The 12,825-nt window shown below is 44.0% G+C and overlaps 1 protein-coding gene across 1 annotated transcript; it reads right to left on the bottom strand.

The window, feature by feature from the left end:
- Positions 1 to 1,354: 1,354 nt before the first annotated feature.
- LOC133953181 (neuronal pentraxin-1-like) lies at positions 1,355 to 5,922 on the bottom strand. Its single transcript, XM_062386978.1, has 5 exons — positions 5,432 to 5,922; positions 4,893 to 5,100; positions 3,935 to 4,176; positions 3,125 to 3,304; positions 1,355 to 2,631 (listed from the first exon to the last, which is right to left on the bottom strand). The coding sequence occupies exons 1-5, from the start codon at positions 5,849 to 5,851 to the stop codon at positions 2,410 to 2,412; spliced, it is 1,272 nt and encodes a 423-aa protein (XP_062242962.1). The 5' UTR covers positions 5,852 to 5,922; the 3' UTR covers positions 1,355 to 2,409.
- Positions 5,923 to 12,825: the final 6,903 nt, after the last annotated feature.

The following is a 12,825-nucleotide window of genomic DNA, read 5'->3' as shown; positions in this document are numbered from 1 at the left end:
TTTGCATTTACCCCCCTCTGGAAAGCTTGCCTTTTTTCTGAGTTGATTTTTTCTGAATAGATAATAATTGTTCTGTATATGTAATCTGTTGACATATGGTGGTAGCATCTTAGCTACACAACATTAGCATCTTCTTATTGTCTGCTATCACTCAAATAATGATCTCTTCTATGGAGAGCTGGTGAGAGATGGAAATGGAGGCAAGAGGCAGCCATTCAGCCAGTGTATCAGCAGTATTAAGATGAGCACTGCAAATGAGGATGTTATTCAGAGGACTATGTCAGAGCTGGTCTGTCTCACATGTACAAGCAAGGAGAATTTACAGAAATACATAATAATTTGTTTAGTACTTATCATGGCATAACTGCCTTGTTACTGTGTTGAACCAACCTCAGTCATGGGTTTGTTTGAGATAATTTTCAGACTTATATTCCTTTGACGTTTGATGAGTCTGGGCCTCTGGGCATCCTCTGCACATCCTCTGGTTGAATTATCAGTTGAACATATTTTATGATCAAGCTTAAAGGCACTTTAAACAGTGTAAGTATTGGCTGAATTTAAAGCCTCGAAAAGGTTTGAGGTGTAAAGAGTTGAAAGTCATCTCTAGTCAAGTTTTAATTTGGAGTTTAAGCCATGTAGCCCGATGAGAGTTCTGTTGGTATGTAGGAAAAGTTTGAAGAAGTCTCCTTTAACGTCAGGCTGGACCTGAAATAATTTGACTTGTGACATGCTAAAGAAAAATAACAGCTGTCCTCTGTGAAGAGCCTCTCAGAACTGTCTCATGGTGGTTTGCTAAAACAAATGTTAGTCTGATGGATCGCTCTCGCCACTTGACGCAGAAGTAACAGATGAAGTGTCTACTTGAAAAACAAGTCACAGTCACCAGTGGCGTCTCTTCAATTTAAATGTTTGGAACCACAGCAACAGGTCATCTGAGTGAATCCATAATCAAAGTCAAGCCTTTCGTGATGCAGTCTGAGCTTAGGCTGCACTCCCTTGAACTGAGCCACTGAAAGGCTGATATGACGAGGCACTTCCCCCCCCTCCGAGAGCCTTGCTGTCTTTAGCGCAGGCACCGCAGCTCACAGCAGGAACAACAAAGCAGCGAGTGGGTTATCCTCTGCAGTCAACTTCAATAGAAACACACAGACACCCACGCAGTTTCATTTCTTGTCTGAAGCCCTGTCTTGGTGACCTTGACTCATCCTGCGAGTAGCTTCCCCAGCTCTTCACTCTGCGTGACATGGTAGAAAAGTTAGATTAGATCAGCGATTCTGTCGCCTCACACTCCATTCCCTCTGTCGTGATCCCACCTTCTGAGGCATGTAAGCAAAGGCAGGAGTGCACTGTGACATTAAGTATCACAATTTTATTACAAAAATTAAATTCTTCATCTCTCATTTTTGCCATGCTTGGAGCATATAACAATACAGTAAAAAACCCAGACCCAGAGAAGATAGTAAAGCAGATTTCAACAATGCTTTCACAGCACTCTGTCATTCATGCTGTTACTATACAGAAACTGTAACATTCCTAATACAGAGTAGTACAAACACCTGCCGAAACACATCATGTCAGATAACAAACTGTAATTAAATTACATTTACCAGAGGAACAACAAACTCAAACCAGCTCGGGGAAACACAATAAAACAGAAACACTGAATTTGCAACTGAAAACATACTGAATGTGCTGAATATTTTTACCAGCCCAAGGCACCCAGGCTTTGTAGCAATGTTGGCGAGTTAACGACATTCTTACAGAATCACTTGAAGCGAAACAATGATTACAAATTGTACCACAGTCTTGACTTTGCAGTGTCCTTCAGCGTACGCTCCTCTCCTGGCGTTCCTTTTTGTCAGTCACAGTGCAAGTTCCGGAAGGGGTGGGGGCAGAATGGGTGGGGGAGGTGGAGGTGGTGGGGGAGGACGGGAGGTCGGGGCTCGCATCAGACGCCACTTCACGGCGCCAAACACGGACAAGAAGTGGATAGACAGCATAATCTCCCGCTCTCCAGGGGGAAAGGGGTGGGGGCGGTTATGTAATTCCTCTCTTGGATCGTGAATTGTCCAAACATAAGGCGCAGATTGCCAGCTGCCAGTCCAAAGGCAAAATAAGCCAAAACCAAAAGCTTAGGTGTGCTTTTTTAATGAACGTCTGTGGGGAGTGAAAAAAAAAAAAAGGAGCAACGGATACCAATACTTTCTCTGAGGTTCCCAAGACGAGTAAGATTTTTTTTTCCTCAAGATGAAAAGTGTTGTTTTGCACATAAATACTTAAGAATGATAGAAATCCCAGATTTAAGCTTACCAACAACTCAAGTAGTCTCTAACAAACTTCAAATGAAGACAAGAACGACATAAGCTCAGAAATACAGAGAGGCCTTTTTTTGAACGGTGAAGTTGCAGTTCAGTTGAGGGAGCGGCAAGGCTCAAAGGTCCATTTGGTCGCTCCGCCAAATATTTCAATGTTGGTCTCCGTCCAGGAGAAGACGTTGCCAGCCGGTGCTTTGCTGTTGCAGGTCGCCAAGTTGTAGATCTCAGCAATGGAAAGTTTCCTATTCCAGATATTTAAGTTTGCCAGCTCTCCAACATAGGCTTGTGTTGCATCAAAGCCTCCTCCCAGTGAGTCCTATGGAAGGAGACAGTGTTCAACATCAGTGTTAGATGAGAACAATGAAGTTGGTGTTGAGGTGAAGCTCACAATCACAATTTACAAGGTGAAATAAAAAAATTCACAATTTTTCTTCTGAAGATAAAATGTATATGTCTTTGAGCATAAGATCACATGTCATGACAGAATGAGTTTTATCTGAGAGGACTGTTGATATTTGATTCTTATATATTCATCCTCAACATAAAACTCTCTGTATAAAACATACAGAGAAGCAAAGATTTACTTTCTATAAGCATCATGACCTGCTCTAAAGTAATTTGGCCATGTTGGGTCTCTTTACATCGGATATATGAATCTAGCTCTAGCCATACCACTTAACCTCTCATTGACGGTCCCTATTACATCAAGATATCAACCATTAATCTATGCCTAAAAAAAGCCATAATTGGCTAAGATTATTTCAAAGTGCATTATAGTTGCGGTCAGTTATTCTAAACTGTGCACCCACCTGCTCTTGTCCCAGGACCAGCACACCCTCTGGTTTGATGGGGTGGTATGGTGCAAGATTTTCCCCGCTGCCCCGCATCACTCCATCCTGGAAGGCCTCCCACATCCCATCACGAGTGGTCCACGTGATGCAGAGGTGATGCCACTTTCCATCGTTGATGAGGAACGGCAGCTTCGCGACCTGCAACAGCAGCAGAGACGCCTCATAAGTCGTGTCTCTCTCTCTCCACTGAACAATCCCCTTTTTACACTTCAGAAGCAGAGGCACTCCCCACACCTTCTCTCCTTCCTGCTGAATCACTTCCTCCATCACATATCTGTTGCTCTATAAAAAGACCTTCTGCTGCTCGCATTAGCACCTATTTTTTTTCCATTTCCAGTTCTGGCACTGAAGAGATGTTAGGTTAAAATAGACTTTCCTATTGTGTAAATTTTTTAAGATTTAAGATACATTTATTTATACCAAACACATGCACAGACATGCACCGACACACTCATGCAATGATAGGTACATTTATCCTCTGCTTTTAACCCATCTGTATGCAGGACACACAGAGCAGTGAGCAGCCATGTACAGCGCCCGGGGAGAAGATGTTGGGGGAGTAAGGTGCCTTGCTCAGGGGCACTAGACAGGGTAGGGAGAACCCTCTTGGATTTTTGGACAGATCAATCCAGGTTCACTTTTGTTGTTTCTCCGTGGAGATCACTGCAAGTTCTTTCACACAGTTGGATGATGTGTATGAATGCAAAAAGGCCACAGCTAAGCACCGAAGATATAAAATATGAGTTATACTGTTGAGTTTGTCATTACCTTGTCATTAATGAGAATTTCCATGGGGTTGTTCCCCCACTCGATTAAGACCAGCTCGTTGGCCTGGCCCGGCACGGCATAGGAGAAGGGTGTTCCCACTCCAGGGGAGGCGTTGGACTTGATCCACAGACACACACTGAACGTGTACATCTCAGGAAGGCTCCTCTTGGCTTTGGCGTACATGTAGTTGGTTCTCAGAGGGAAGGTGAGCTGGAACTTATCTGTTGGCCGGGTCTCTTTACCTGTGAAGGACATGCATGTACATGTTTTTTTTCTGCCCAATTCAGATAAATCCATGCATAGTGAGTTTTTTCCAGCATTTCCATACATATATTGAGTCATTACCTGCAAAGTAAATTTTCATAAAACCTCATGTAATAAACACGCATGAACTTTAATAAAGATGAAGGTATTTATATCTATTTCCCATCTGATCGTGTATGAAAGCTGTATCTCTTCCCTTCTCTCTCTCTCTCCCATGCATCATACGCACGCTCATTTGCACGAGTTGAGGAGCAGAACAAGCATTCGCTATTTGCTCCTAAACGCGCCAGAGCGGGGCGCAACCTGCAAACTTCCCCCTGCAGCTGACCTCTCCCAAAAAGCAAATGACCCATTGCCTACCCTAATGCCAGCGGGACCGCCCTGGTTCGGTTGTGAGAAACACAAACTGAGTGGATCAAAAGTGCGGCGAGCTGTTGAAATATGCAAAGCAATGCAGCTCTCCCCTCCGCGCTCACACGAACTGTGCGCAGCGACATGGATGCGGCACCGCGAGCGCTTTCTCATCGGAGCTTTAATACCGAACATTTCCTTTCTCTAAAGGCGGAGGCACCCCTCGGGATTTAAACAAAACAATTAAATCACACAACAATAATCGTTGCGGAATTTCCACAGACTAACATTGAAAGCAACACGGAGCCGCTCTGTGCTGTGCGCTCCCTGCTCCCGGACGCACCTTTCTCCAGGTCGTTAATCCGGTGGTGCAGCGAGGTGAGCGTGGTCTCCACTCGGTTCCGCTGGTCGGTTTCGTTCCTGGCGCCCGGCTTGGGCTCCTCTAACGTGTTGACCCGGGACAGCACCTGCTTCTCCATGTCGTCAATCTTGTTTTGCAGCAGGTCTTTCAGGCTGTTGGCTTGCACGGTGTTGTTCCCTCGGCTGTACTGCTGCATCGGACAGAGGGAGACAGACACTGGGTTAGAGGTGGGGACATGGGACACTTTCTCTGGCGCTAAACTCTGGGCACATGCTCCCTCTGCCCTACCCGAGCTGCTGCTCCACTGTTAAGGTTTAAAAGTCAGCTATCTGCAACTTGCTGTACTTCTCTGGCTGCCATTTAAAAAAAAGATGCAGGCTTCTGAAACATATGTGGCCTCAGCAGAGCCTGCACAGAACAACACTGCAGCACTTCATTCAATCACTCATCCCGAGAAAGGACCAGATCAGCCCATCTACTTAACTTGCCCCTCGCTCTCCTGCGCTCCTCCGCTTGCCTACCTCTAGATTCTCCAGTCTCTGTTTGAGCGTCTGTAAAGTCTGTCCCAGCTGTGCCAGGGTGTCCGTGGTTCCCCGGGACACATCCCCCATCGTGTTCTTCGACCCCGGCCGCCTCCCGCCGGGTCCCGCCGCCGCGGGGAGGCTCTGGCTCTCGCAGCGGCTCAACTTAGAGGTGAGCTCCCTGATCGTCTCCTTCTGGTTCATGATGGTCTCCTTCTGCTGCAGCACGGTCTCCCGCAGCTGCATGACCGTGGTCTTCAGGTCCTCCGCCGGCCCGCTGTTCTGCATCGTCGCCGAGCACAAGTCCATATCCTTGGGCACCGACGTGCAAATAAACTGCGTCTGTCCGAAGTCTTGCGCGCAGCCCTCCATGGCAAGCAGGCAGGAAAGTAGAAAAAGTTTCCACGAGTAGCCGTCCATGGTTCCAGTTATCGCGGGTGAGTGGGAGTGGGCGAGCGGTGTATCGGAGGTGTCAGCACCACGGAGCTGTGAGCGCCGGTCGCTCTGAGCTCTTTATATAGAGGAGACAGGCGGCACATCCTCTGCATCAGTGAGGGAGGCAGCGCTTCTGCTGAGCAAACCGCCCTGCCCCTTAGTTAAGGTCGTACGTCATTCGTACCGGAGCGAAGCGCGTGTGGACACTTGACAGTTCAAGGAAGGAGTGGACTATGAGAGGATGCCTGGCAGGATCAGATCCCTTCTCTGTTCCATGTGTGTGACTCATTTCAGCTCAGATCTTTGTTCCCAGTAAGGCACTATAATGGTACAAGAAAAAGGTCCTCCAAATCGACATCAGCCAGTTTTAGCCGGAATAGTTTTTCAGTTAGGCCGAGTAGATTTGTTCAAGACATTAAACAGATTTTCATCTTTACACTGTACAGTATTTTATTCTCTGTATCATAACATGACTCAAGAAACTGCATAATATTCGAGAAGCTGATTGTACTTGTTAAATGTATAGATATATGCAGATTCCGATTTATTTGCCACGTCATATCACCCTGTTGCCTCATACAGAATGGCATACTCCACAAATCAGGGTGCAGATCACATTTAAAACAGTAAGACACTCTAATATACATTATCCATTACAATAAAAAATTATACAAAAATGAATTAGGTGATTTATAAACAGAGTATTTCCATTTGAAAAGTAGTGGAGTAGAAGAGGCCCTATTAAGGAACACACATATAAAAAAAAGCCAAAATCAAACTGTGTGAAAGACAACACATTTTACAAATTAAAATGTTATATTGATCAGCTCAGGACACTCTATGGCCTCATGTCATGTGATCTGGTATGACCAGCAGCTAATGGCAGTTAACATGAATGAAATCTGTGTAGATATTGTTCTGTTGTTGAGTCAGTTCTATGGTTTCATAAGACTCTTATTGTGCGACTACTGTCACGTCATGTCTATTGTATTGTATTTTATTGTATTCAAATATACCGGCTGCCATGACGACATAATTTCCCTTTGGGGATGAATAAAGTAATCTATATATCTATCTATCATCTATTTATTCACCATCAACCCAAAAGAGAGAAACCACACTTTGAAGTAGCCTGTAAGCTTCATCAGTCGATTTTATGAACCATTGAGTCAGGTTGGGTTTATCATACTCCCTTATGTGTAAGGAAGAGATTTGGAGCATTTCGAAGCAAAGATTTGGTCCACCTTAAATTAAAGCTTCTCTCCAGTCTTCAAAGGAGTCTGTCCCACAGTTAGGAGTCCCCAACACCACCTCTAATTTCCCCTCCCACTCATTTTCTCTCTCAGTGCCGCAGTAGGACAGGGTCTGATGGAGACCCTTACTGGCCCCTCTGATGTGCTGATCCCACCACCACCATGAGACAGAGGCGCTAAAAGTGAGGTGAAAGGTTTGCAAACCATTGAACGGACAGTTATGTAACTAAACCCCTGTGGCTCTGGCATGAATAAATAAGATACACCGCTCAGGGAAGAGCTACAACACTCTGACTCAGATTAAGATTGGATAACAAGTGACAACTTGGAGCAAACAGCTTGACCCAAACTGACACCAACTGTCCTGCCCTTTTCAACTTTTAACAGCAATAAGCTGGAACAGACTGTTCCATATCAATGGGTAATTATCTCTAAAATAACTTGTGCGAGGGACCAAAGTTTCCCCTCTGAGCAACGCCTCAGAATAATAACAATACAATAAACTTATTTCTGCAAACAAGTCGTTTCCACCCAAGTTTTGGTAAATCCTTTGTGAAAGCTTGACAGTTTACTTCTTCAAGGCTTCTGAGCTGTTAAACTGAAAACAACGTGGGAAGGAGTTGACACAAATTATTCATTGTGAAGCTCCACTTTGAACCTGAAAACTGCAAGGAAACATGTGGCATCTTTTTCTTTTCAACTGCAGCTCAGTCTTTCAAACTTGGCACATGGAGAGACAGTTCCTATTAGGAGAAGGCCTGAATGGAGCCGAGGTCCAGGGTTTGTTAGAAATCCTGCTCTGATTAGAAAAGTCTTGTAGTCGAGTGTGCTGCATAAAGTGTGTGTCCATGTGCTGTATGTGTATGTCAGAAAATATATTTATTGGAAATGTGAGCAGTGACAATTCAGTTCATTTTGATTGTATTCCTTACACATGATTGTATTCTTCTTACTTAACCTTCACCCCATAAGTGCTGCATGCAGACTGTAGGATTCAGGTCACATCCACACTACCCTGTTTAAGTTTGAAACCACATGACTGTGGTATGTTTACGCCTCTCAACCACAATACTGCAAAGCTTTGGAGCCACCAAAAAAGATCAGCCTACTGCTGGCCCCATTTCAGTTTGATAACTCTGGGTTTTTTGTCTGCACAGGCAGAAACAGAGATGTTTGGAAACAATGACATAGACTCTCTAACAGATGTTGTGCAGTCAATATTCTGCATTTTACTATGAAACAACATTTTTTTCATTCATAGAAGCCATTCCTATACACACCGAAGCAAGCATGCCCAGTGGATGTGGGTGGTAACCATAGTGATAACCTGGCATGCGTGTTCCGGCGTGTTAGTATGGACGGGGATTAAAACTGACACAGAGCCTAAATGCTTGAGTGAACAGAGATTGTTTTAATTTGTAAAGATTGTTTTCAAACAAAACGTAGTATTGATTTATCCTTAGTCTCTCCAGCTTCAGCCTCACCCACTAATGGTGAGTGGACCACACTGTCTTTTCCAACCTCTCATCAGGTGGACTATCGCAGGGAGGAATAGAGACTTCAAGCGTATGCTGAAGAATTACTGCCTGCTCTGAAATAAAGGACTTCTCCCTCTCTGTCGCCTCAGCGTGGCGGGGCGCTGCGCAAAAGTGTGCCATCACACAACAAACAGTTAATTAATCTTGCTCTGCTGCATTTCAACAGGCTCGGTTTTTCTACTTCAGACTTGCCCATGACGTCTCGGCAGCAGCTGGCTGAGATGGGATGAAAATTGACCTTGCAGTCCGATTTAATTTGTGTAATTAGGCTATTGATCCAACGTGTTGTAATCAGCAAGGTGCCAAGCTGTAGGCGAGGAACAGCGGATATAACAAATGGTCAATGGCAGAGTCTAATTGCAGGGGGCCCAGGATAGGCATGGGGCGAGTTCTCCTTACCTCAGCACATCCACTTTAAAGACCAGGCACTGCTCGCTATTAGAGCTGTGAGTGTGAGCAGCTGAACGGATCAACAAGTAACACTCCATTCTTCCTCAACAGACCAGCAGCAACACATTACCTGTTTACTAAATTGTAGCAAATGGAGAAGATTACAATGTTTTGATTAATTTGCAAAATGTTATGTTAATGATGAAGCTGAGCTTCTGCTGAGAGACAGCCCACCTCTAGTACAGTCAGGTTACAGTAAGCAATGAGCAGCTTGCCACTTAAATCTATCAATATTCATCTCCTATCCCACGCATAAAAAAGTGCAGCAGCGCCATATGTTCCGCCATGTTTTCTCTTATTCTCACCATGTGCCTGCCTCTTAGTCTGCTGTATCACTGAGTGAAATTACATTAGATGTCAATCAGACTTCATGGAGCTTTCCAGAGAGTGAAACTAATCTCATTTGTTGCCAGGAACTTTGGAAACTGGAGCAGTCATGCAGGCTTATTGGTCATGCAAGGTCAATTTTTTTATTTTACCAAGCCATTCTGTCTTTCTCGAAGCAAAGTATGCTGGTGAAACTTGATGTCTTGCAGTCAGATTTTGGTGCTTTCTTCCAGGTTGGCTGATAAAAAGCACAGTCTGGAGTTGACCCCGTCCCCTTTACCACTCCAGCAGTCCAGAGTGTTCACAGCACAAGGTCATAAATGCGCATGCATCAGCCGGCAGGCCAAGTTAGACCCCTGGGGCTGTGTGGAAAAGGGCTGAAATCCATAATGATCAGTCTTTCAGGCACACTGAATAATGCAGAGCTTTATAATAGAACCCACTCTCTAATGGCAGAGCTAGATAAGAACCATTTCACACACTGGCAGCAAAATGCTTGCTTATTTATCCAGCATCTGCAACAGTAGAGAGAGAGGATGTAAGGGGGGGGGGGGGGGGGGGGACTGTAAAACTGACAGTACAACACAAATAATACATGAAAGCAGGAGGTGTTATTGTAGTGAGGGCAGGGGCAACATGTTGGATCTGATACACTTTGTCTTGAGATGAAAAACTTGTTGTTTTTTATCTGCACTTCTGTAGCACATTCCAACCCACTGCGCAGTATTTTTGTCTGATAACAACCCCTCTTTGTTGTCTTTTCACAGCCCAAGGGAACTGCAAATTTAACTGGTAACTCACTTTCTGTGTTTGTTCTGTCCAGACTCCTCAAAGTAAGCTTTACCTTCCCTCTGTGCACACTCCACTGCTTCACGTCTGACTGCCGTAAATTAAGACGTGCTGCCAGGTAACTGAAGCCGCCGAGCAGCAGCTCCCCTGTCCCTTCCGCACTGACATCCCCATTTCCACCATCCCACAGAGCGGGGAGATGAAGGGGGAGTCAGGAGGGAACCGCTGCCAATGGGACGCATGCACAGTGGAGCACTCTACGGCTGTGCATGTATTCCCACCGGGGCCAGAGTGGGACGAGTGGAGGAATAGAGCAAAGGACAGAAAAAATTCACATAGACTTCACACAGACTTTCTTCGAGTTGTAGCAGCAGTAGTTTTAAGTCATGCACCCACCCACACCAACACACACACACACACACTAAACGTTTCCCCATTATCGCTTTCTGTGTGTCCATGCATGTAGATTAGTCAATGGCCTCGACCTTCAGCTCGATTCACCAATTGCTCATAAGTTGTCAGACAGGAACATAGTTTTATTGATTCCAGCCACACCACAGAGTCTTTCAGTAACTTATTTCCTTCTTATTAAAACCCAAAGTGACACAAACAAATACTGGTGGTATTATGCACTCCACTAGGCTTGAAGCTAACCTCATCATAATTCTCCAAAGCCTACACATTAACGCTTTTGCTCCGACAGCACTGTTCATCAAGCGGCTCGTGTTGGCCTTGTTGGAGTCCCTCCAGAAACAACACTTTCCCCATTAGGCCTTCTCCTCAACCATTTTGTGGCCAAAATGTGTCCAGGAGAGGAAGTGGTTTTAGTCTATCTGACTGAAATGATGATTCTGTTTTTCAGGGGACTCGTGTGAAAGATACATGGGAAAGAAAAGGAAGTATTAGTCGCCTGAAGCACTTATGTTTACTATGCTTAAGATTTCGGGAAGAGGAATAACAGTGTGTCCTGTTCTTAGATTTATGGTGTGGAAGTAGTCAGACAGTATCTAGTACAAGTCTGATTCTAGTAAAGGTCTCAGTGTGCCTCAAACAAATTAGGTCCTAATGGGTTTATTGTTTGACCATTAGTAAACAGCATTGTCAGGGAAAAGTTAGTTGAAAAATGTTATCAATTATTCACTGAAACAGTAATCACATTACGTTACTAATTATGCATAAGGAAAAGCTATTAGGTCTCTTGGTACTGTACTTTCATTACTCATCTCACAAAGCACACGCCACATCTGCTGTATTTAACACACAGAATTACAAATCGTATTTTTGTGTCACAAACTTTTTGTTTTTTTCTCACAGTTAGTGCTGTCTCTCTCTTTCTCTCTCTGTCTCGTTCCCCCACCCCCCTCTTTTTGTCGCGCTGGACAGATAAGTTATTTCTTGATTATTTTGGGGATTATTTTCACTGTGTTGTTCTGGCTGGTTATTCCGGTTTTCAGTTTTTCTGCTTTTGTTTACTTATTGGTGTCCCTTGAGCCCTATTGGGTTGGGCATGTTTAATGCATGACACAATACAAAAATGAAAGGTAACTCTGACTCAAAAGCTGCAGGGTCAAGATCTGACACTCGTCAACAACAACTACAAGATTTATTACTATGATTGCTTGTATTAATGACAAAATAACATCTACTGGTCTCTCTCTGTTTCCTCCCCATCTCTCTCGTCTCTCTCTTTTTCACTCACCTCGCCTTTCTTTCCAATTTCTTCCCGCTCACTGCAACCGGTCGAGGCAGATGTCCCCGCCCACATTGAGTCTGGTTCTGCCAGAGGTTTCTTCATTGTCTCTAAGTGTTGTAGGAACAGTTGGGTTCCTCTATAATTTTTCTGGTTTTCAACCTTGAAATAATGCATGCTGGGATTTGGCCCTGTACAAATGAAATTGAATTGGATTGAATCACACAGGAAGACAAATTCTGCACTTGGCCATAAACAAAAGGAAATGGAAGTCACATTGAAAACCAAACAGACAAGATAAAGCCTTACTAGTATACACACCTGTACAATAGTTGCAATAGTGTTCGAGGTTGTTAGATTGTCTGTATGGAAAAGTTACAAAAAAACGACCAACACCACAAGAAATAGGCTTCAGACACTGTAAAATGATCCAACAAGCTCTTCCTATGAAGCGCGCACACTTTAGACTATCTGCTGAGACATCACTTACTTTTAGTATAATTACCTCCCTATGGTTTTCATCGTTTTCATGTTCTATGTAGATCCTCACATGACTGAACAGGGATCATAGAACTCTATAGATATTTAGTTTTATTGCAATGATGCTTTCTTTCATCAAAATAATTATTCCTCAAAGCAGCACCACGATGATGGTTTGCAGCTTCAGCATCATTTTAATTTATGTATTATTTGTAATGTAAAGTAAGGAGAAGCAGTGAAGGGTTGTAGAAACAAAGGATTTACTGTACATAAATTTACAGCCGGAGCGAATTTCCAACACCAGTCCTTTCATGGATCAAACAATCATTAAAATTATGAATTGCAGTTTGAAACCAGTGTCTATATCAGTGCATAAAAAATCATTCCATACAGTAATAGAAAGAAGTTCAAATGTTTTAAAATGGGCCCTAA

Source organism: Platichthys flesus, chromosome 5, assembly GCF_949316205.1.
Source record: "Platichthys flesus chromosome 5, fPlaFle2.1, whole genome shotgun sequence".
Taxonomy (NCBI): Eukaryota; Metazoa; Chordata; class Actinopteri; order Pleuronectiformes; family Pleuronectidae; genus Platichthys; species Platichthys flesus.
The sequence above is the reverse complement of the archived record's forward strand: the minus strand, read 5'-3'. Positions and strand labels throughout refer to the sequence as shown.